Genomic DNA, 24598 nt, shown 5'->3' on the forward strand with positions numbered 1-24598 from the left:
GTTGTTCTACTGACTGAGCCAGCCAGGCGCCCCAGTAATCACACAATTTTAAAAAAGAAAAAGAAAATATCATTCACCAGAATGTCCATAAAAGCAATATTCTGAAGGACGGCAAAATTTTCTCTATGCTGAAAAATCAAAATCAGCATAAAAGGGAAAGCACTATACAAATGTGTAATCGATATGACTGATCAAAAAGGGCTGTGAGCTTATGCAAGCTTAAGTCCCAGCCGATAAACAGACAAGAAATATGAAAAAGACAATTCACCTAACAGGAAACAGAAGTATTAAATCCACAGGGGAAAGTTTTACCTTGCTCAAGATTAAGAAATGCAAATTCAAATAATGAAACTATTTTCAACAAAACTGGCAAAAAATAAAGAACAATCCTAACACTTCAGAGACTGCAAGGCTAGGTTTGGTTTTGAGTGTATAATCATATTCCTGGGAACTTGTCAGCAGGCAATAATTTAAAAATAAAAACAAAATTGCATTTACAAAGATTCTGTATAATAGCATTTATTTGTAACTAAGGAACTCTGGAAACCATAAAAAAGCCCAGCTGGATAGGAACTATTAAGTAAACCGGACAGATGTAGTCATTAAAAATTCTAGCTGTAACACTTAATAAAATTAATCAGAGAATAATGTTGAGATTTCTAAAAACTGAACCAAATTGTACATAACACAACTATAGAGGAATCACATCTACAGACAAAGATTGAATAAGGACACAAAGAGATAAAAACATTTGTGGATAGCAGGCTTAGGTACAAAAGCTGAAAAGTAACAACCTTCAACTAAATATATTTTAAAAGGTTAAATATGGGGCACCTGGGTGGCTAGTCAGTTAAGCATCTGCCTTCAGCTCAAGTCATGATCCCAAGCTCCTAGGATCGAGTCCTGCATCAGGCTCCCTGGTCAGTGAGAAGTCTGCTTCTCCCTATCCCTCTGCCTGCCACTCCCCCTGTTTGTGCTCTCTCTCTCCCCACACCTTTGTCAAATAAAGAAATAAAATCTTATAAAAAAATAAAAGGTTAAATATGGGCCTAAAAGAGAGAATGTGGGAAGAATTCTACAGAAATATAGGATATTTAGCCACAATTTCTATTCAGATTTTAGAGCAATTTTTAGTAGATTTAATATTAAAATTAATCATATCACTGAATGTAATGACCACTTTGTCAGGCTTTTCGAGAGATTCAAAGTGGGTCTCTGGACCCCTTAAATTTCAGGCTTCAGCATTACATCATGGCAATTAGACCTTATTTTCAGGATGATTTAAGTATCTACTATAAAATAGTCATAAATGTTATTATCATTTGATCACTTTGGAGAATGATGAAATACATAAATTGCCAGAAATTACAAACACTATTCCAGAGCATAACCTTTGACACTTAAAGAAATCAAAGCTTCCTAGAAGTCACCATGATTAAAAAGGATGAAAACTCAGATTGATAAATTTCATCCATATAAACACACACTTTTTTAAAGTGGGTCTGCAGAGATGAAAGGGGGTTGTGATCCCCGAAAGTTAGAAGTGATGTCACGAGTAAGAAAAAATAGCCCAGAAGTCACTGGAACCCCACAGTGTGGGGTCCTTGAAGCCGGTGATGGAAGTAGACAACCAGGTCCAGTGCTAGGAAAGGATGCAGGAAGTTAACCCCGGTAGGAGCCATGGGGCAGCAGCCTGGTGGGCGAGTTCCAGACGCTGAGACAACAGGGGGAGCCCTTCCTACTCTCGCCACGAGGGCTTCACTGCAAAGGGGAGTAGAGCACAGGGCAACGGCGTCTTATGATGGGTGGGCACAGCAGATCTGTACGCTGCTAAAAATAATCCAGTGGTGAGGGGAGAACTGATGATGCAGGAAATTAAATTCTCTGTTGCAGTAAAATCAAATTCTGAGTCTGTACAGTACGTTGTGATATCAGAGGATCACAGACTACCAGAAGCTTCCTAGAAAATATTACATTTTAACCCTAGGAGAGGTTCATGTCGCAAAAGACACAGTTCTGGGGGCACCTGGGTGGCTCAGTTGATTAAGCGTCTGCCTTGGGCTCGGGTCATGATCTCAGGGTCCCGGGATGGAGCCCCATATGGGGGGGGGGTCCCTGCTCAGCGGGGAGCCTGCTTCTCCCTCTCCCTCTGTCCTCTCCCTGGACTCCTCCCCTTCTGCCTCTCCTCCACGGCTTGGGCACGCTTCCTCTCTCTCAGATAAAATATTCTTTAAAGATTTTATTTATTTATCTGAGAAAGAGAGAGAGAGCACAGGCAGGAAGAGGGGCAGAAGGACAAGAAGAAGCAGACTCCTCCTTGAACGGAGAGCCTGATGCAGGACTCGATCCCAGGACCCTGAGATCATGACCTGAGCTGAAGGTGGACGCTTAACCGACTGAGCCATCCAGGCGCCCTTAAATAAAATCTTAAAAAAAAAAAAAAAAAGTGCTGTTTTAAAAAGCACAGCTATGCTACTCGGCTAAAGAGATCAAATATAGCTAGCATGATTTTTTAAGAGTTCAAAGTGATAGACTTGAGAGATCCCCTAGGCTAGGACTTCTTAAACATAGGACTTCTTAACCAAACCTAAAAAGCAGAAAGTCATCTGAAAATCTTACTGGATCCTAGGAATCTGCTTGTTTAGAACAATGCTCCAGGACATTCTTACGTCGGTGGGCCTCCTATCCCACCTTAAGAAACTCTCATCTAATCCAGCCCCATTTCAGCTGGGGAAACTGGGGTCCCCTGTTAGAGGTATCATAGCCACGACCAAAAACCTTGGATTTCTGACTACTGGTGCAATGTCCTTTCCCACATCTCCGTCTGGGCTTATAGATACAAATCAATGCTTTATTTTGGCAAATTAAACACATTTCCTAAGTTAAATTCCTAATGAACATATATATAGCATCCCTTTTTATTAAGTTTTATTTTTATTAAAGTAATCTCTACACCCAATGTGGGTCTCAAACTTATGACCCCAAGATCAAGAGTCACATGCTCTTCCGACTGAGTAGACCAGGCATCCCGACAGCTATGTTCCTAAGATGGAAGGCAGGAGCAGGATGGAGACACTGCTGCTCTGGAGTCGGGACAACCTGGGATCCTTCTGGGCTCCATTACCTACTGGCTCTATGACCTCAGGAAGGTGATTATATGTTCTCAGCCTGAGTCTCCTCATCTATAAAGCCCTGTCAAATGAGGTTATTTGTAAGGACTAAATAAGCCATAGTATGTAAGCCATCACTATACTGCCTGGCACAAGCCCTTCTACACAGACACACAGATCAGTGCAGCAGTCTTTTCAATACAGTATTGTATCTAATACACTGGTCAACATACGCTGACATCTCCCAAAATACTGGGATATCCCAGAAGCCACACTTTCTACACTCAAGCACTGGCTGCCAAGCATGTCCAGCTGGGCTCCTATGGCGTCTAACATCAGGGACGTCATGACATAACAATTTCACCTTATGAATGACGTACGGTTTTGCTAAGAAAAACTACAGTTATTAACATACGCAAGATAAAGTTCACACACAACCTCAGGCAAAGCTTTTCTCTACTGCCACATAAAAACTGCCCCAAAGCGGGGCACCTGGGTGGCTCAGTGGGTTAAGCCTCTGCCTTTGGTTCAGGTCATGATCTCAGGGTCCTGGGATCGAGCCCCGCATCGGGCTCTCTGCTCAGTGGACAGCCTGCTTCCCACCCCACCCACCCCGCCTGCCTCTGCCTACTTGTGATCTCTATCAGATAAATAAATAAAATCTTTAAAAAAAAAAAAAAAAACTGCCCCAAAGCATAATGGTTTAAAACAGTGGTCTGCATTTCTTGTAATTCACTGGGGCAGGCTTGGCTCTGCTGAGCTGTCCTTGTTTCTCATGATGTCAGGTGACATGATCCGGGTGACTGCACTCAGCGGGGAGTCAGTGGAGGATTTCATGATCCAAGATGGCTCCAGTCAGATGACCAACACCTGGGCTAAGGTGGCTTCCAATCTTGGAGTGGCTGGCTGAGCCTGTCTTCTATATGTGGCTGTCCAAATCTCCCATCACCATTTAACAAGAGACTGTCTTTTTTCCATTGGATATTCTTTCCTGCTTTGTTGAATATTAATTGACCATATACTTGTGGGTTCATTTCTAGGTTCCCTTTTCTGCTCTTTTGATCTACGTGTCTATTTTTGTGCCAATATCATACTGTTTGGATCACTACACCTTTGTAATATAACTTGAAATCTAGAATTGTGATGCCTCCAGCTTTGCTATTCTTTTTCTTTTTTTCTTTTTATTTTCATTTTTTCAAAAAGATTTTATTTATTTAATTGATGGAGAGATAGAGAGCACAAGTAAGCAGAGAGGCAGGCAGAAGGAGAGAGAGAAGCAGACTCTCCACTGAGCAGGGAGCCTGACTCGGATCTCAATCCCAGGACCCCGGAACCATGACCCGAGCCGAAGGCAGCCACTTAACCAAATAAGCCGCCCAGGCGCCCTTGCTTTTCTTTCTCAAGGTTGCTTCAGATATTCAGGGTCTTTTGTGGTTCTATACAAATTTTAGGACTGTTTATTCTAGCTCTGTAAAAAATGTGGTTGGTGTTTTGATAGGGATTGCATTAAATTATGTGTAGACTGCTTTGGGTAGTATAGACATTTTACTATGTTTGTTCTTCCAATCCATGAGCATGGAATATCTTCACATTTTTTTAGGTTATCTTCAATTTATTTTTTTTCCATCAGTGTTTTACTGTTTTCAGAATACAGGTTGTTCACCTCTTTGGCTAGTTTTATTCCTAGATACCTTACGGTTTTGGAAACAATTGTAAATAGGATTTACAATTATTAATTGTAATTTATCTTTCTGCTACTTCATTGCTAGTAATAGAATTGCAAGTTTTCTGCACATTGCTTTTGTATCCTGTTGCTTCACTGAATTCATGTATCCTTTCTACCAATTTTTTAGTGGAGTCTTTCAGGTTTTCTATTTAGAATATCATGTCACCTGCGAATAGTGTAAGTTTTACTTCTTCCTTGATAACTTGGATGTCTTTTAGTTCTTTTTGTTGTCTGATTGCCGTGGGGGAATGGGTTAAGTAGGTGAGGGGGATTAAGAACAGTACTTGTGATGAGCACCATGTTTTGTACGCAAGTGTGAATCACTTTATTGTACATCTGAAACTAATATTATACTGTATGTTAACTAACTGGTATTGAAATAAAAACTTTAAAAGTCAACTTTTTAAATAAGCATCTACTCAAAATAAAACATCTGATGCGTTGAATATAATTATATTCACTTTATCTAAGAAATACAGCATTCAAAATGGAAGGAGTGATAAAAAGCTTCCAGGACAAACAGAAACTAAAAGAATTTGTGATCACCAAACCAGCCCTACAAGAAATATTAAAAGGGATCCTCTAAGCAAAGAGGGAGCCCAAAAGTAACACAGACCACAAAGGAACAGAAACAATATACAGCAACAGTCCCTTACAGGCAATACAAATGGCACTAAATTCATTATCTCTCAGTAGTTACTCTGAATGTAAATGGACTAAATGCCCCAAAAGACACAGGGTATCAGAATGGATAAAAAAGCAAGATACATCAATATGTAGTCTGGAAGAGACACATTTTACACCCAAAGACACCCCCAGGTTGGAGGGAGTGGAAAACTATTTATCATGCTTATGGACATCAAAAGAAAGCTGAGGTGGCAATCCTTACATCAGATGAATTAGATTTTAAACCAAAGACTATAATAAGAGTTAAGGGGCGCCTGGGTGGCTCAGTGGGTTAAGCCGCTGCCTTCGGCTCAGGTCATGATCTCAGGGTCCTGGGATCGAGTCCCACATCGGGCTCTCAGCTCAGCAGGGAGCCTGCTTCCCTCTCCCTCTCTCTCTGCCTGCCTCTCTGCCTACTTGTGATCTGTCAAATAAATAAATAAAACCTTAAAAAAAAAAGAGTTAAGAAAGGACACTGTATCATAACTAAAGGGTCTATCCAACAAGAAGATCTAACAATTACAAATATTTATGCCCCTAACATGGGAGCAGCAAAAAATATAAGCCAATTAAAAACAAAGCAAAGAAACACATTGACAATAATACAATAATGTCAGGGGACTTTAAACCCCCACCCCACACTGAAATGAACAGATCATCTAAACAGAAAATCAGCAAAGAAATAAGGGCCTTGAATGACACACTGGACCAGATGGACATCACAGATATATTCAGAACTTTCCATCCCAAAGCAACAGAAGACACATCTTCTTGAGTGCACACAGAACATTCTCCAGAACAGATCACATCCTGGGTCACAAATCAGATCTCAACCAATACCAAAAGATTGGGATCATTCTCTGCATATTTTCAGACCACAATGCTTTGAAACTGGAACTCAATCACAAGAGGAAATTTGAAAAGAACTCAAATACATGGAGGCTCTAAAGAGCATTCTACTAAAGAATGAATGGGTTAACCATGAAATTAAAGAAGAATTTTAAAAATTCATGGGAACAAATAAAAATGAAAACACAGTTGTTCAAAATTTTTGGGATGCCACAAAGGTGGTCCTAAGAGGGAAATATATAGCAATATAAGCCTTTCTCAAGAAACAAGAAAGGTCTCAAATACACAACCTAACCTTACACCTAAAGAAGCTGGAGAAAGAGCAGTAAATAAAGTCTAAACCCAGCAGGAGAAGAGAAATAATAAAGATTAGAGCAGAAGTCAATGAGATAGGAACCAAAAGAACAGTAGAACAGATCAATGAAACTAGGAGCTGGCTCTTTGAAAGAATAAGATTGATAAACCCCTGGCCAGACTTGCCAAAAGGAAAAGAGACAGGACCCAAAAAAATAAAATTATGAATGAAAGAGGAGAGATCACAGTCAACACCAAACAAATATAATTATAAGAACATATTATGAGCAATTATATGCCAACAAATTAGACAATCTGCAAGAAATGTATGCATTCCTAGAGATGTATAAAGTACTAAAACTGAACCAGGAAGAAAAAGAAAACCTGAACAAACCCACGGCCAACAAGGAAATTAAAGCAAAAATTTCCCAACAAGCAATGGCTTCCCAGGGAAGTTCTGGCAAACATTTAAAGAAGAATGAATACCTAATTCATCTGAAGCTGTTTCAAAAAACACAAATGGAAGGAAAAATTCCAAACTCTATGAGGCTAGCATTACCTTGATCCCAAAACCAGACAAAGACCCCACCAAAAAGGACAATTACAGACCAATATCCCTGATGAACATGGATGCAAAAATTCTCCCCAAAATACTAGCCAACAGGATCCAACAGTACATTAAAAGTATTATTCACTATGACCAAGTGGGATTTATTCCTGGGCCGCAAGGTTGGTTTAACATCTGCAAATCAATCAATGTGATACACTACCCTAATAAAAGAAAGGACAAGAACCAAATGATCCTCTCACTAGATGCAGAAAAAGTATTTGAAAAAGTGCAGCATCCTTTCTTGATGAAAACTCTTCACAGTGTAGGGACAGAGGATACATACCTCAATACATAAAAGCGATCTATGAAAACCCACAGCAAATATCATTCTCAATGGGGGAATAACTGAGAACTTTTCCCCTAGGGTCAGGAACATGGCAGGGATGTCCACTATCATCACTGCTATTCACATAGTACTAGAAGGCCTAGCCTCAGCAATCAGACAATAAAAAGAAATAAAAGACATCCCAACTGGTAAAGAAGTAGTCAAACTCTCACTCTCTGTAGATGACATGATACTTTATGTGGAAAACCCAAAAGACTCTACCCCAAAATTGTCAAAACTCATATAGGAATTCAGTGAAGTGGCAGGATATAAAAATCAATGCACTGAAATCAGTTGCATTCCTATAGGCCAACAATGAGACAGAAGAAAAATTAAGGAATCATCCCATTTATAATTGCACCCAAAACCATAAGATACCTAGGAATAAATCTAACCAAAGAGGCAAAGGATCTGTACTCAGAAAACTATAGAACACTCATGAAAGAAACTGAGAAAGACACAAAGAAATGGAAAAACATTCCATGCTCATGGACTGGAAGAACAAATACTGTTAAAATGCCTATGCCACTTAAAGCAATCTACATATGCAATGCAATCCCTATCAAAACACCACAACATTTTTCAAAGAAATGAAACAAATAACCCTAAAATTTGTATGGAATCAGAAAAGACACTGAATAGCCAATGGAATGTTGAAAAAGAAAACCAATGGTGGCATCACAATTCCAGACTTCAAGCTCTCTTACAAAGCTGTAATCATCAAGACAGTATGATACCGGCACAAAAAACAGACACATAGAACGATGGAACAGAATAAAAACCCAGATGTGGACCCTCAAATCTATAATCAACTAATCTTTGATGAAGCAGGAAAGAATATCCAATGGGGAAAAAGACAGTCTCTTCAACAAACGGTGTTGGGAAAACTGGACAGCCACATGCAGAAGAATGAAACTGGACCATTTTCTTACACCATGCACAAAATAGACTCAAAATGGATGAAAGACCTAAATATGAGCTAGGAATCTTTGCCGTGCAAAAGCTTTTTATCTTGATGAAGTCCCAATAGTCACTTTTGCTTTTGTTTCCATTGCTTTTGGTGACGGGTCTACCAAGAAGTTGCTGCAGCCATGGTCAGAGAGATTGCTGCCTGTGTCAGAGGAAGAGGAACTGGCAAGGAGCACCAGGCCAGACCAGAACCATACAGATCAGTGGCTGCTGTGTGCTTCTCCTGGAACCGGTAACTGCAATTACTCCTTCCCTCTCATCACCGTGCATTGGGTGTGAGGAGGGCCAAGAACTTTTTACCTCTCGGATCCAGATCAAGGAGCCCCTCCTGAGCACCTGCACCAGAAAATGCATCCAAGGACCCTCATCATTAGTACCTGGAACTAATTTCAATGGCAACACCCTGGATTTCGAGCCAGTGCCCAAAGGGGCTAGGACTCTTGGAGGTGAGAGGAGCGAACTTTGCATGGGGAAGAGATGTGAGTAACTGACAGCTGGTGAACTGTGTGGGTTACATCCACAGATGACTCCCAGCCCATGTGCCCTTTGGTGATATGATTTTGCCACTTATCCCATTACCAGGTAATACCTATTTCCCCTCCTCTTGAATCTAGGCTCACCCAGTGATCTGCTTGTACCAACAGAGAGAGGCCTCACAGTCCCCATTTCCACCCTCTTGGAAAACAGACACCGTATAAAGAACCTCGTGCTAGACAATGGTGAAGAGCAGTGGGAAGAAGAGAGAGGCTGACCCATCTAGAGGAGTTCAAGTGTTAGGTCAGGTAGAGAGATTACTTAAATACATAAGTTAAAAAAAAAAATAGACTGTTTTATGCCTCCTGCAAGAACGTGAAGCACAAAAAAGAACCCTGGGTCTTGAGTGTATTCGACAAAGAAATAGAAACATAGCTGAACTGTGCAGGCTGAGCAGACTGGTGAAAGGGGTGGTACTTTTGTCCTACCACAGGCATCCAACAGGATCCTCTGTGGAAATACTGATGAAAATAAAGAAAGCAGCACTACAGAAACAGTATCACTGACAATAAAACTTTTACAAAACTATAACATTTTAAATAAAACGTTATGGTTTAAACAAATGTTTAAATAAGACATTATGTTGTTTTTCCTGAAGTATGTTACAGAGATCACTTTTAGAAATTTCCTTTATTTTTCTCTAAGGACAGAACACAAAGAGATCCTGTGTTCACTGGAAAATAAGTGCTATTAATGGTAAACATCTTACGTATACAAGGCTGAATTAGAGCCCGAGGTGTTGCCAAGCACTGAATTCCAGACAACTGAGAACAGTTTATATACCGATCTAAATGTGTACAAACAACTAGGTTCTGGGGCACCTGGGTGGCTCAGTGGGTTAAAGCCTCTGCCTTCGGCTTGGGTCATGATCCCAGGGTCCTGGGATCGAGCCCCACATCGGGCTCTCTGCTCGGCGGGAAGCCTGCTTCCTCCTCTCTCTCTCTGCCTGCCTCTCTGCCTACTTGTGATATATGTCTGTCAAATAAATAATAAATTTAAAAAAAAAAACCAACTAGGTTCTGCATGTGAGCAACTGTTCCTAGAATCTCACATTTATGAAATAGGTCTTAATTTAAGAACTAGTGAAATTTGTAGGGCGCCTGAGTGGCTCTGTTGGTTGACCTTCTGACTCTTGATTTCGACTCAGGTCATGATCTCAGGGTCCTGAGATCGAGCTCCGCATCAGGCTTCGCTCTCAGTGGGGAGTCTGCCTAAGATTCTCCCCACAGCCCCACACGGCCCATCCCTGGGCTCACATGCATGCACTCTCTCAAATAAATAAATCTTTAAGTAAAAAAGACAGTTCCACATCAGGCTCCTTGCTCAGCAGAGAGCCTGCTTCTCCCTGCGTGCCAGACCCCTGCTTGTGCTCTCTCTCTGACAAATAAATAAAATCTTAAAATAAAATAAAAACAAAAAAATTTTTAAAAAGAACTAGTGAAATTTGTAATTCTGGTGAAAGGAAAGTATGAAATTTATGAAATAGTACTGGTTTGCCTTAAAGGAATAAAATGGGGAGGGTATAGAAACAGAATGGGGAAAATCTACTTTTCTTCCTTTTTAAATTTTTTTGGAAGATCTCTTTTTCAAATATCGTATGACTTAAATGAAAAAACAATCCTAGAGGCAGTAATCAGGCAAGAAGAAAAAAAAAAAGGCATCTAAGTTGGTAAGAAAGGAGAACTGTGGGACGCCTGGGTGGCTCAGTCGTTAAAGTGTCGGCCTTCAGCTCAGGTCATGATCCCAGGGTCCTGGAATCCAGCCCCATGTCGGGCTCCCTGCTCAGTGGGGGGCCTACTTCTCCCTCTCCTTCTCCACCTGCTTGTGTTCCCTCTCTTGCTGCCTCTGTCTCTGTCAAATAAATAAATCTTTAAAAAAAAAAAAAAAGGTAAAACTGTCACTATTTGCAGATGACATGATACTATGTATAAAAAACCCTAAAGAGTGCACCAAAAAAACTATCAGAATAAATGAATTCAGTAAAGCTGCAGGATAAAAAATTAACACACAGAAATCTATTACATCTCTATACAATAATAATGAAGTAGCAGAACGAGAAGTCAAGAAAATAATCCCACATAGAATTGCATCAAACAGACTAAAATACCTAGGAATAAATTTAACCAAGGAGTGAAAGACCTAATCTGAAAACTGTTAGACGGTGATGAAACAGACTGAAGAGAACACAAACAAATGGAAAGATACTCCATGCACACGAATGGGAAGAATACATCAAAATGCCCATTTTACTACGCAAAGCAACTGACAGATTTAATGCAATCGTTATCGAAGTACCAAGAGCATTTTACACAGAACTAGAACAAATGATCTTAAAATTCATATGGAACCACAGAAGACCCAGAGTAGCCAAAGCAATCTTGAGAAAGGAGGACAAAGCTGGAGATACCACAATCCCAAATTTCAAGCTACACTACCAAGCTGAACTAATCAAGATAATAAGATATTGGCACAAAACAGATGGACAAATCAATGGGACAGAACAGAGAGCCCAGGGGGAGAAAGAAACCCCAATGATCAATCAATGACAAAGGAGACAAGAATATACCATGGGGCAGTAGCAGTCTTCACAACAAGTGATGTCAAGAAAACTGGACAGCTACACGCAAGAGAGTGGATCACCTTCTTAGAAGATGCACAAAAATAGTGGATATGTCTGGATATGTTTCCTGAGGCAAGGGAAACAAAAATAAACTATGGGGACTACACCAAACTAAGAAGTTTTTGCACAGGAAGGAGCCCATCAACAAAACAAAAATGCAGGGCACCTGGCTAGCTCCAGTGGTGGAACATGCAACTCTTGATCTCGGGGTTGAGAGTTCGAGCCCCACACTGGATGTAGGGATTAAAATCTTAGGGGCATCTGGGTGGTACTGTCTGTTGAGTGTCTGACTCGGTCTCAGCTCAGGTCACAATCTCGGGGTTGTAAGTGCCAAGTCCCCCGTTGGGCTAAGAGATTAATTGATTACTTAAAAATTAAAATCTTAAAAAAAAAAAAAAAAAATACCGGGTGGCTCAGTGGGTTAAAGCCTCTGCCTTCGGCTCAGGTCATGATCCCAGGTTCCTGTGATCGAGCCCTACATCGGGCTCTCTGCTCTGCAGGGAGCCTGCTTCTCCGTCTCTTTCTGCCTGCCTCTCTGCCTACTTGAGATCTCTGTCAAATAACTAAGTAAAATCCTTAAAAAAAATTTAAAATTTAAAATTCAAAAATTAAAAAAAAAAAATTAAAACAAGGGGCACCTGGGTGGCTCAGTCAGTTAAGCATCTCCCTTCAGCTCAGTCATGATCTCAGGGTCCTAGGATCGAGTCCTGGAATGAAGCCCTGCATCCAACTCCCTGCTCAGTGCGGAGCCTGCTTCTTGCTCTCCCTCTGCACCTCCCCCTGCTCATATCTCTCTCTCTAATAAATAAAATGAAATCTTTAAAAATACATTCATACACACATACATACAAAAAAAATAAGATACCAGTCAGAATAGCTACTATCAAAAAGACAACAGGTAAGTGTTAGCAAGGATGTGGGGAAAAGAGAACCTCTGTGCACTGTTGGTGGGTATGTAAAGTGGTGCAGCCATTATGGGAAGCAGTAAAGAGGTTCCTTAAGAAATTAAAAGTAGAAATAGCATACAATCCAGCAATTCCAGTGTTGGGTATTTAACTAAAGAAAACAAAAACACTAATTCGAAAACATATATGCATCCCTATGTTTATTGCAGTATTATTTAAAACAGCCAAGATACAGATGCAACCTAAGTGTCTATCCATAGATGAATGGATAAAGATGAGATACAGACATACAAATACACAATGGAACAATTACTCAGAAAAAAAAGGAATGAAATCTTGCCATCCACAATAGGAATGCACTACATGTTCACAACAATATCATAGAGGGTATTACGAAAAATTAAATATGTCAGAGAAAGACAAATACAGTATGATTTCACCTATATGCAGAATCTAAAAAACAAATGAACAAACAAGCAAAAGAGGAACACAGTCCTAAATCCACGGAACTGGTGGTTACCAAAGTGGGAAGGCAGGTGGGGATAAGCCTAACAGGTAAAGGGGATTAAGAGGTACAAACTTCCAGTTAAAAACAGGTCATGGGGGTGGGGCAGTGCCTGGGTGGCTCAGTCAGTTAGGCAGTTGACTCTTGATTTTGGCTCAGGTCATGATCTCAGGCTCCTGGGATGGAGCCTCGGACCCTGTGCTCAGCAGGGAGCCTACTTAAGGATTCTCTCCCCCTCTGCCCCCCACCAAATAAATAAATAAATCTTAAAAAAAAAAAAAGGTCATGGGATGAAGACTACAGTACAGGGAATATAGTCAACACTACCGTAGTAACACTGTACGTTGACAGATGGGGACTACAGTCACTGTGGTGAGCACTGTACAATGCAGAGAACGGTCAAACCACAATGCTGAACACCTGAAACTAACATAACATTGTTTGCCAACTATACGGCAACAAAAAATAAATGAAACAGTTTGAGTACATAAGTTTAAAAACTAGCACAATTCTAATAAATGAGAAAACACAATACAAAACAAATGCCACTGTTTTCACTTTGGTTCTAAATTCACACTTTTTAAACAGTGGTGATGAACCATTCAAGAAGAGATCTGTATTACTGTTTAGTTTGACTGCAGGCAGATCAAAGGAGTTAGAATGGTATGTATTAAGTAGCTGCAAAGTGGATGCTATGCCCTTTACAGATCAAAGGATAACATCAAAGATCAGTCTCCTCTGGAACATTCCTGAAGGGTTTCTCAGAAAACAAAACAGACCTGCAAATACTGAAAAATACCAAGTGAATGAAGGCCCACCAGTAACAATAAATATCCAAAAATAAACTAATAATCTACATAGACTCATTCCAGATGATTACTGAGATGGTAGATCAAAACACTGAAATTCTGAACCCTGCCCAAAGAGAAAAAAATTGGCGGGGGGGGTTGGAAGGAGGAGAGTCCAAACATTTTTCCCTCATAAGCATTCAGCTTGTGCTGGTTCTGTCCTCCTCCTGCCCACCAATTACAGATGCTCTGAATGAAATCAACATCCTGACCATGGCCCTTGTGGGAATGGAGAATAGTCATGAAGCCCTGTCATAGAATTTCAATTTGCACTATTACCTCCCCAACAGGTTTGTCAGCTAAAATTCAGGATGAATTTTGTGAAATATGAATTTTAGATCGATAGCCAATCATTTTTTAGTATAACTATGTCCCATACATGTCCAATATTTATACTAAAAAATGACTGGCCATTGATCTAAAAATCCAAATTTCACTATGCATTCCATATTTTTCTTTCTCGAATCTGGCAATATTACTCAAAGGCAAGGGTCCTCCACAGACCAATTAACCATAGTAAGCATTTTTCTTGTTGGGGCTTTAGATGCTACCTCCTGGGAAAGGCTGGGTCTCTTGTTGATCTTTATACCCTATTTTGCGGCAGACAAAATTAGACATGTTTAGAGCCTTTTAGGCAAGCTTGCAAAACTAACTTCCATTTCACTTGATGTACAGTGCTTTACGCGAGAACTGACCTGGTAGACTAATTTTCCAAAGGAAAAACAGCTCACTTTTTTTGTAGACTGACCCCAAGTGACGCAATTTTTATTTTGCCCTGATTTATGGGAGTTTTCCAAGAATGAAATACCTCTCTTCTTCATCTTTTGCAGAAATATGCCCTGTCTGCAAACTATCAGTACATAGTGACTTTTTTTAAAAAGTTCTTTTAACTCTTTACACCATAGCAGGGGAATAATTTATACTAATCCATTAATGCTCACTTAAGAACCTCAAAATACTTTACAACAATCTTATGACACATGCAGGATGAGCAAATCAAGATTCTATTTTGTAAGTTATCCAGTATTGTGCACAAAGTCTAGAACAGCGCATTTCTTCTGATGTCAGGTATTCCATTCACTGGTGCCAAAGAAAAGTCACTTTTTTAAAAAGTTAGTTATTTTGGGGCGCCTGGGTGGCTCAGTGGGTTAAGCCTCTGCCTTCAGCTCAGGTCATGATCTCAGGGTCCTGGGATCGAGCCCCTCATTGGGCTCTCTGCTCAGCAGTGAGCCTGCTTCCTCCTCTCTCTGCCTGCCTCTCTGCCTACGTGTAATCTCTCTCTCTCTCTCTCTGTCAAATGAATAAATAAAATCTTTAAAATAAATAAATAAATAAATAAAAATAAAAAGTTAGTTATTTTAAGTAGGCTCCACATTGAGTATGGAGCCCAAAACAGGGCTTCAACTCACTACCCTGAGATCAAGACCTGAGCAGAGATCAACAGTTGGACGTTTAATCAACTGAGCCACCCAGGCACCCCTTTGAAGATTTTATTTTTAAGTACTCTCTACACCCAACATGGGGCTCAAACTTACAACCCCAAGATCAAGAGTCGCATACTCTACTGACTGAGCTAGCCAGGCACACCAAAAAGTTACATTTTCAGATTTCTTTAAAAAGGTGGCAGGGTGGGGGGTACCTGGGTGGCTCAGTCAGTTAAGCATCTGCCTTCCGCTCCAGTCATGATCTCAGGGTCCTGGATCAAGAACCACACTGGGCTCCCTGCTGAGCAGGGAGCCTACTTCTTCCTCTTCTTCTGCCACTTCCTCCTACCCCCACCCCACTTGTGTGTGCGTGCTCTCTCTCAAATAAATAAAATCTTTAAAAAAAAAAAAAAAAAGAAAGAAAGAAAGAAGGAAAGAAAAAAAGATTTCATGCCCACCAGAAGAAAAAGATAACTGTTTAGAAAGAGAACACTTTAAATCAACAAAAGGCTCATTTCAATGAAATGAAAGAACAGTAGTTTGGAACAGGAGAGTATGTATTTCAGTTTGTAAACGCTCAGGCATGACCACACTAGAAGACATGAGGAAATAAGCAAATACTATTCCAAGGGAAAGAATCCAAACAATGAGTCCCTGTTCCTGAACCAAGGTCTCCATCAGCCCGTCAGGGCAAATCCCGAAGGTCTGTCAAGACTGAAACAACTCTTCATTTTTACACTAAGAATAACCAAGAGTGAAAACATCACTCCATCTAGAGCCCATTAAGGTCCATGCAATCACGAATGATGTGGGCGCGCTTTTAGAAAAGGGAACGGTGCTGGGCAGGCTCTTGAGGAAAAGCTCCTTCACTGGAAGGTTTATGAGGTCACGGTTCAGGAAGGTGGGGGATCAACAAGCCAGGATAAGGAACTTCTATTTCCACACCTCCCTAAACGTATCTCCCATGAACTCTTGACATATCTGAGCTGGCCTCATTCCAAGTCTGCCATCTGCCTGATTCTTCTTCCACCCTGATTCTCTAAAATTACAGAATGGTAGGCTGGGAAATATATTTTGCTATTATCTAATTTTGATCCCCATTTTAGAGGTTAGTAAATTTAGTCTCATACAGGGCCAGGACTGCGTTCACTCTGCCACACTTAAGGGAAAATAAGTTTGATGTTAAAAGACCTTTTTGATCTTTTGATCCGTCTGAGTGGCTCAGTTGGTTAAGCCTCTGCCTCTGGCTTAGGTCTTGATTCCAGGGTCCAAGGGTCAGTCCTGCATTGCTCCCTGCTCAGCAGACAGTCTGCTTCTCCCTCTCCTTCCGCCCTCCCCCTCGTTTATGCTTTCTCTCAAAAAACAAAAAGCAAACAACAACAACAACAAAAAAAAAACAAAAACAAAAAAACACCAAGGTCTTTCTGAGAAACTGAAACCTACTAAGGAAAACAAACAACAAAAATTTCAAAAATTCTGTCTGAAAGCATCCCACCATCCTCTTCAAAGCTTCATAAAGTTTCTCTGAATTCAAGCAGTTAAAAATATTGGTAGATAAGCAATATAAGCACTTTTCTTGACAGTGGCCTAGCAGTCCCCTGTTCAGGTGGTCTGTACTTTGTTTAATCAACTGCTTCTTATTGGATACCTAGGTTATTTCTCTTTTTTATTATTCACTTAGTGGACTGTAAATTGTTTATCGATGAGAAATGTTTATATTTATCCAATTTAAAAAAGCGGTCAAGAAACAAAACCCAAAGAAGAAAAAAGCAAGCAATCTTACTTGTGAAGTTAAGAGCCAGAGTTTTAAAAGCTAAGGGAAAAAACTCTGCAAATTAGTTTTTTTTTTTTTAGAATACATCAAATTCTACATTATAACTATACCCAGAGCCAAACATTTCTTCTTCTCCATCCCCCTTTATTCAACTATTGAATATTACCTGAAATAACTGTGCAAATTCATAATGAAAAATTACCTGCATTTAAAATACACAGTCCCCTCGTGGCTTCCATCATGCTTTCCTCTCTCGGGATTGTCCCATTCTACTCCTAACCAGAGTCCTAATAGAATAAGAAAAAAAAAAGTGAGGACTAAGTGAGGACGGAGATAATTAATGCTCCTTTTTGCTGCAAGCAAATACAGTTAGCAATGGAAACCCTATCACACAGACACCACTGGGGGCGAAAAATATCTTTTGAAAAAGAGCAAGTTAACCTTAGACTTGGGACTGCAATCAGCAAATATGATAGATAGCATGTCTGGTTCATAAGCCAACAAAAACTACAACTGAAAGAAACAATAGCTAAAACTTACTGAGCACTTATTGAATGCCAGAAATTTTTCTTTGCATTACTTCATGTTATTCTCACAAGACACTTTGTCTTTGTCAAGCAGATAGTATTACCTTCTTTTTTACTAATCCCTGGACAAATACCCAAGTTTTGGAGTCCTAGTCTACTATTCTGCTTTTCATAAAATAAAAAACTATATATAAATAGTATCCTTATTCAACACAGGTAAAATAACTCACTCAAAGTCACACAACTTCAAACCCAGGTGACTGTAATTCCAGAAGTCAAGGCTTACCCATCACACTTTGCTGTCTTTGACTCAGACCTTGCGTTTGTATACCCCTTTAGTTTCCAGAACACTCTATATATAGTACTGTGCTAGGTGCAAAAGAAAGATGGAGTGGTTCACTTCTGGATCAACCCTCCTAGTAAAAACTAGAAAAGCTACATAAACCATTTTTGAAAATCACTTTACATCAATTATGATGGCCAAAGTCAAAACACAAAATAAAACAAAATAACAAGTGCTGGTGAGGATATGGAAAAATTAGAACCCCTGTGCCCTCCTCATGGGAATGTAAAATATTGCAGCCACTATGGAAAACAGTAGGATCGTTCCTCAAAAAAACTAAACACAGAATTACCAAATCATGTAGCAATTTCACTTCTGGGTATATACCTAAAAGAACTGAAAGCAGGGACCAGATACCTGCATATTTAGGTTTATAGCAGCATTATACACAATAGCCAAAAGGTGGAAGCAACCCAAGTGTCCATTAATGATGAATGGACAAATGAAATGTGGTGTATCCAGTCGACAAAAGGTTATTCAGCCAATAAAAGGAATGAAAGTCTGAGACATGCCACAGCATGGTTGAACTTTGAAGATATTATGCTCAAATGACATAAGCCAAATCCAAAAAGACAAGATAGGATTCCACATACACGAGACACCTAGAGCAGTCAAATTCATAGAGACAGAAAGTAAAATGGGGGTTGTCAGGGGCTGAGGGGAGAAGAGAATGGGGAGTTATTATTTAATAGGTACAGAGTTCCAGTTCTGTAAAACGAAGCGTTCCAGGTGCACGGTGGTGAGGGTTGCACAACAATGTAGATGTACTTAATACCACTGAACTCTACACTGAAAAATGGTTAAAATGGTCAATTTAGTTATGTATATTTACTACAATTTTAAAGATATATGTGTACATCCCAGAGAGCTACTAAGGCAGCCAAGAATTACAAAGCCAACATGTGAGAGAAAAGGGAAACCCAGAGTTTAACTAATAAACATTTAGAGCAATGTCTTCCCCTAAGGCATCTCGTAATTCTGATATAAGAAGCTAAAAAGCTGAACAGAGCTTTGGACAGATTTCAAGGGCTAAAAAATCAATACTGAGAATCACAGCCCCCCAAGGAAGGTCCAAGTTGCTGAGAAAGTCTCTAGGATTTGTACTGAGCTCAAGATGTCTTCATTCTAAGAGTAAGGAGACACCAGCGATAAGATACATAAACTAACCCTCATAGGGATTAAATGTAAATCCTTGGAAAGGATCGAAGGAAGATAACATGATCGCAAAGCTGGAATTATAATTTTTCGTCATCATATCTGGCATTCTAACAAAAATATCCAAGCGCAGAAAAAGACAAAGATTCCGTGACTGAGAACCAAGGAAAACAACAGCGAACATAAACAGATTCATCAGGCATCTGCATAATGGAGTTTTAACTATGCTTAGTATTTTCAGGAAAATAAAGGATGACCTTAAAATTTCAGCAGAGAATTTTACAACTGTGTTTTTTTTTTCAAACCCTAAATAAAAATTCTGAAACTAGAAAACATGATTCAAAGGGATACATGTATGCTTATTGTTTATAGCAGTACTATTTACAATAGCCAAGATATGGAAGCAACCCAAGTGTCCGCACATGAATGAATGGATGAAGAAGATGTGGTCTATATATACAATAGAACATTACTCAGCCATAAAAAGAATGAAATCTTGCCATTTGCAATGGCATGGATGAAGCCAGAGAATATAATGCTACGCAAAATAAGTCAGAGAAAGACAAATACCATATTTCACTCATATGTGGAATTTAAGAAACAAAACAAGTGAGCAAAGGGAAAAAAAAAAAGAGAAACAAATCAAGAAATGGACTCTTAATTATAGAGAACCAACTGATGGTTACCGGAGGAGACGTGGGTGGGGGATGGGTGAAACAGCTGAAGAGGATTAAGGACTGTACTTGTCATAATGAGCACTGGGTGATGTATGGAATTGTTCAACCACTAGACTGTACACTGGAAACTAATAAACACCGTATGTTAACTAACAGGAATTAAAATAAAAAGCTAAAAAAAAAAAAAAAGACAACCCAACTGAAAAATGGACAAAGGACTTGGATAGACATTTTTCCAAAGATATACACATGTCCAATAAACATGCAGAAAGATGATCATTAGTCATTACAGAAATCCAAATCAAAACCACAATGAGATACCACCTCACACTTAATAGTATGGCTACAGCCAAAATAATGGAAAGTAACAAGTGCTGGCAAGGATGTGGAAAAACCGGAACCCTCATATACTGCTGGCGGACACATAAAACAGTGTTGCCACTTTGCAAACATTTTCAGGTGGTTGCTGAAAAAGCTAAATGTAGAATTACCATATGACTCCTTGATTCTACTTACAGGCATATAACCACAAGCATTAAAAAAAAACTCAGACACTCATATGCCAGTGTTCGTTGCAGCATTACTCCACAACAGGCAAAAGGTAGAAATAACCCAAATATCCATCAACAAACGGACAGATAAAAAAATATGATACACATACAATGGAACATTCAGCCGTAAAAAGGAATGACGTTCTCGCACATGCTACATGGATGAACCTTGAAGGTATTTTGTTAAATAAAAAAAAGCCATCCTGAAAGGACAAAGACTTCTATGGTTCTACTTATATGAGGTACCCTAGTCACTATTTACCTATATACTTAAAAATGATTTAAGAGGGGTGCCTGGGTGGCTCAGTCATTAAGCATCTCTTTTCGGCTCACGTCATGATCCCAGGGTCTTGGGATCGAGCCCTATATCAGGATCCCTGCTTGGCGGGAAGCCTGCTTCTTCCTCTCTCTCTCCCTCTCCCCCGCTTGTGTTCCCTCCCTCACTATAGCTCTCTCTGTCAAATAAATAAATAAAATCTTCCCAAAAAATGGTTTAAGAGAGAAAAAACAAAAGGTTAAGATGGTTAATTTTATGTTATGTATATTTTACCACAATTAAATATGTTAACATTTTAAAAATAGTTAGGGGGAAGGAAGAGATGAACAGGTGGGGCACAGAATTCTTAAGGCAGTGAATCTACTCTGTATGATAATGTCATCATAAATTTCCCCAAAGCAACAGAATATACAACACCAAGAGTGAACTTCAATGGACTTTGAGTGATAATGATGTATCAATACAGGTTGATCAATTGCAACAAATGTACACTCTGGTGGGGGACATCTGTAATGAGGGAGCCTAGGCATGTGTGCGGGGCAGGAGGAAATCGCTCTACCTGTTCTTCAGTTTTGCTGTGAACTTAAAACTACTCTAAAAAATAAAGCCTATTCAAAAAAGGTTAAAACAGTAAATCTTGTTGTATTTTACAAGTAAAAATTTTTAATACAAAAGGTCAAAATGGCAAATTTTATGCTTTATATGCATGCAACCACAATTTAAAAAATTTAAAAGCAAAGATAATTTCAGCAAAGAAAAATTAATAGGGGTGATCTTCAAGGATAAAGAAAATTATCCCAGATGAAAACCTGAGGATACAGAGGGAAAGGCAAGAAAAGGGTAAATATATAGATACACCTAAATTAATAAAAATTATATAAAATATTATCAGCTCTTGGTGCTTTATATGCACAGATTAAAATACCCAACATATGAGTTAGGAATTGGGTAAGCAGAATTAGTATTGAAGTATTCTAAGGTGTTTGCAGGAGTCCAGGAAGAAGTAAAATTACTAATTAGACTTTTGTAGGTCAAAGATGCAGGTTATTATCTCCCTGATAATTACTTAATAAAAAATGTATGATTAGGGGCACCTGGGTGGTTCAGTGGGTTAAGCCTCTGCCTTCGGCTCAGGTCATGATCTCAGGGTCCAAGGATGTAGCCCCCGCATCAGGCTCTCTGCTCAGCAGGGAGCCTGTTTCCCCCTCCCCCTCTGCCTGCCTCTCTGCCTACTTGTGATCCTTTCTCTCTGTCAAATAAATAAATAAAAACTTATTTTTAAAAAAGTATGATTAATAGAGAGGAAAGATAAAGTTTAAAAAATAATCCAAAAAGGAGGGGAGAGGGGAGACAAAAAAAACACAGCCAAAACAAACAGAAAGCAAATAGTAAGATGGCAGATACAAAACCAAATTATCAAGAAATAAGTGAAACAAGGACTAAACATTCTGATTAAGAGAGGCCATAGAAACCGTCACTGAGATTTATACAGGGATCAAACAGAATCTGTAGATTGCTTTGGGTAATACTGACATTTTAATAACAGTAACTCTTCCAATCCATGGAGGGATGTCTTCCCATTTATTTGTGTTTCATTTCTTTCAGCAACATTTTATAATTTTCCTTGTATATGCCTTTCACCTCCCTGGTTAATTCCCAAGTGTTTCGTTCTTTTTGATGCCATACATGTAGACAACGGAGTATTATTCAGCCTTTACAAGGAAGTTCTGACACATGCCGCAGCATGGATAAACCTCAAGGACATTATGCTCGGTGAGATTCGATACTCATAAAAAAAACAAATTCCACAGGGGCATGTGGGTGGCTCAGTCGGTTAAGTGTCCCACACTTGATCTCGGGTCAGGTCCTGATCTCAGGGTTGTGATATCAAGCCCCGCACTGGTCTCCACAATCAGCGCAGAGTCTGCTTCAGATTCTTTTCCTCTCCTTCCCCTTCTGCTCCTCCTCCCTGCTCACGTGCCCATACTGTAAATTAAAAAATGAAATCTTAGGGGAAAAAAAGACAAATACCACAGTCAAATTCCCAAGAGAGTGAAAGCAGAATAGTGGTTGCTAGGGACTGGCGAGAGAGAAGCATGAGAAACTACTGCTTAATGAATACGAAATTTCAGTTTGGGAAGATGAAAAAAACATTCTGGGGGTGGACAGTGTCACCAAAGGCTACAAAACAATGTGATGAACCCAATGCCACGGACCACACATGTAACCAATGTAACAAACGTGGATTTTTACATTCTGTGCATTTCACCGCAATGAAAATATATAAAAGACTGAAATCACAGAGTAGTGGCTCTGTACACAGTGGAATTCAGTCAATAAAATTTTATTAGAAAATCCTCATATGTGTAGAAATTAAGCCATATCATTCTAAATTACCTTGCTTCAAAAGAGAAAGTACAGGGGGACCTGGGTGGCAAAGTTGGTTGAGTGTCTGATCTTGATTTCCACTCAGGTCATAATCTCAGGGTCCTGAGATCAAGCCCCACATCAGGCACCTACACTCAGCAGGGAGTCTGCTGGGGATTCTCTCTCCCTCTCCTTCTGGCCCTCTGCACCTCCCCACATAGGTGTGCTCTCTTTCACTCAAATAAATACATAAATCCCGGGGGGGGGGCGGAGCGCGGGGTGCCTGAGTGGCTCAGATGGTTGGGCATCTGACTTTGGCTTGGGTCCTGGGGTAAAGCCCCACAACAGGTTCCCAGCTCAGTGGGGAATCTGCTTCTCCCTCTCCCTCTGCTTTTCCTCCTGCTTGTGCTCTTTCTCTCTCTTGAATAAATAAAATCTTTAAAAAAAATAAAATTTTAATTTAAAAAAAAAGCACAATGTAAATTAGAAAATATTTTGAACAGAATGATGATAAAAATACCACATATCAAAATTTGGGAAATGTTGCCACAAGCTGCATTTGGAGAGAAACTTACAGGCTTAAATGTACAGGTTAGATGGAAGACAGAAAATAATCATCTATCTCAAAATGTTAAGGGGAGAAAAACACCCTAAATTAAACCTACAGAAAGCAGAAGTAAATAATAAAGAGGAAAAATGAATAGGATAGAAAAATAAGACCGTTTCTCGCTGTAAAACAGCTCAAAGCTTTCCAACAGGGATACATGTGAAAACCAGCAGCCATTACATAAAGGCTAACTCTTGGAATAAAAGTGAGTGCAGGTGATAAGGAAGCACAGTTAAGAAGACCGTTCAAGGGGCGCCTGGGTGGCTCAGTGGGTCAAAGTCTCTGCCTTCGGCTCAGGTCATGATTCCAGGGTCCTAGGATCGAGCCTCACATAGGGCTCTCTGCTCAGTGGGGAGTCTGCTTCCCCCTCTCTCTCTTTCTGCCTCTGCCTACTTGTGATCTCAGTGTGTCAAATAAATAAATAAAATATTTAAAAAAAAAAAAAAAAAAAGACCGTTCAGGGGCGCCTGGGTGGCTCAGGGGGTTAAGCCTCTGCTTTCAGCTTAGGACATGATCTTGGGGTCCTGGGATCGAGCCCCTCATCGGGCTCTCCGCTCAGCGGGGAGTCTGCTTCCTCCTCTCTCTCTGCCTGCCTCTCTGCCTACTTGTGATCTGTCAAATAAGTAAATAAAATCTTAAAAAAAAAAAAAAGTTTATTCAGGGGCACATAGTTGGCTCAGTTGGTTAAGCATCTGCCTTCAGCTCAAGTCATGAACCCGGGTCCTGGGATTGAGCCTTGCATCGGGCTCCTGGCTCAGTGGGAAGCCTGCCCCTCCCCTTGCTTATGCACACGTTCTGTCAAATAATACAAAATCTTAAAAAAAAAAAAAAAAAAAGATTTTATTTGAGAGAGAGAGGGTGCATGTGCAAGCACGGGGAGAAGGAGTGCGAGAACCAGCCTCCCCACTGGGCAGGGAGCCCGACATGGGGCTCGA

General features: G+C 39.9%; 1 protein-coding gene across 3 annotated transcripts in view; it reads right to left on the reverse strand.

The window, feature by feature from the left end:
• LOC111160533 (tubulin folding cofactor E) overlaps positions 1-24598 on the reverse strand; it is a 70612-nt gene that overhangs the window by 20206 nt on the left and 25808 nt on the right. For all 3 annotated transcript variants that reach the window (XM_022523703.1, XM_022523701.1, XM_022523702.1), the window contains exon 3: positions 17362-17446. In XM_022523703.1, the coding sequence (XP_022379411.1) occupies positions 17362-17446 (85 nt within the window). The remainder of the gene's footprint in view (positions 1-17361; positions 17447-24598) is intronic.

The sequence above is a fragment of the Enhydra lutris genome, unplaced genomic scaffold (assembly GCF_002288905.1).
Source record: "Enhydra lutris kenyoni isolate GAN:26980312 unplaced genomic scaffold, ASM228890v2 scaffoldscaffold76, whole genome shotgun sequence".
NCBI lineage: Eukaryota > Metazoa > Chordata > Mammalia > Carnivora > Mustelidae > Enhydra > Enhydra lutris.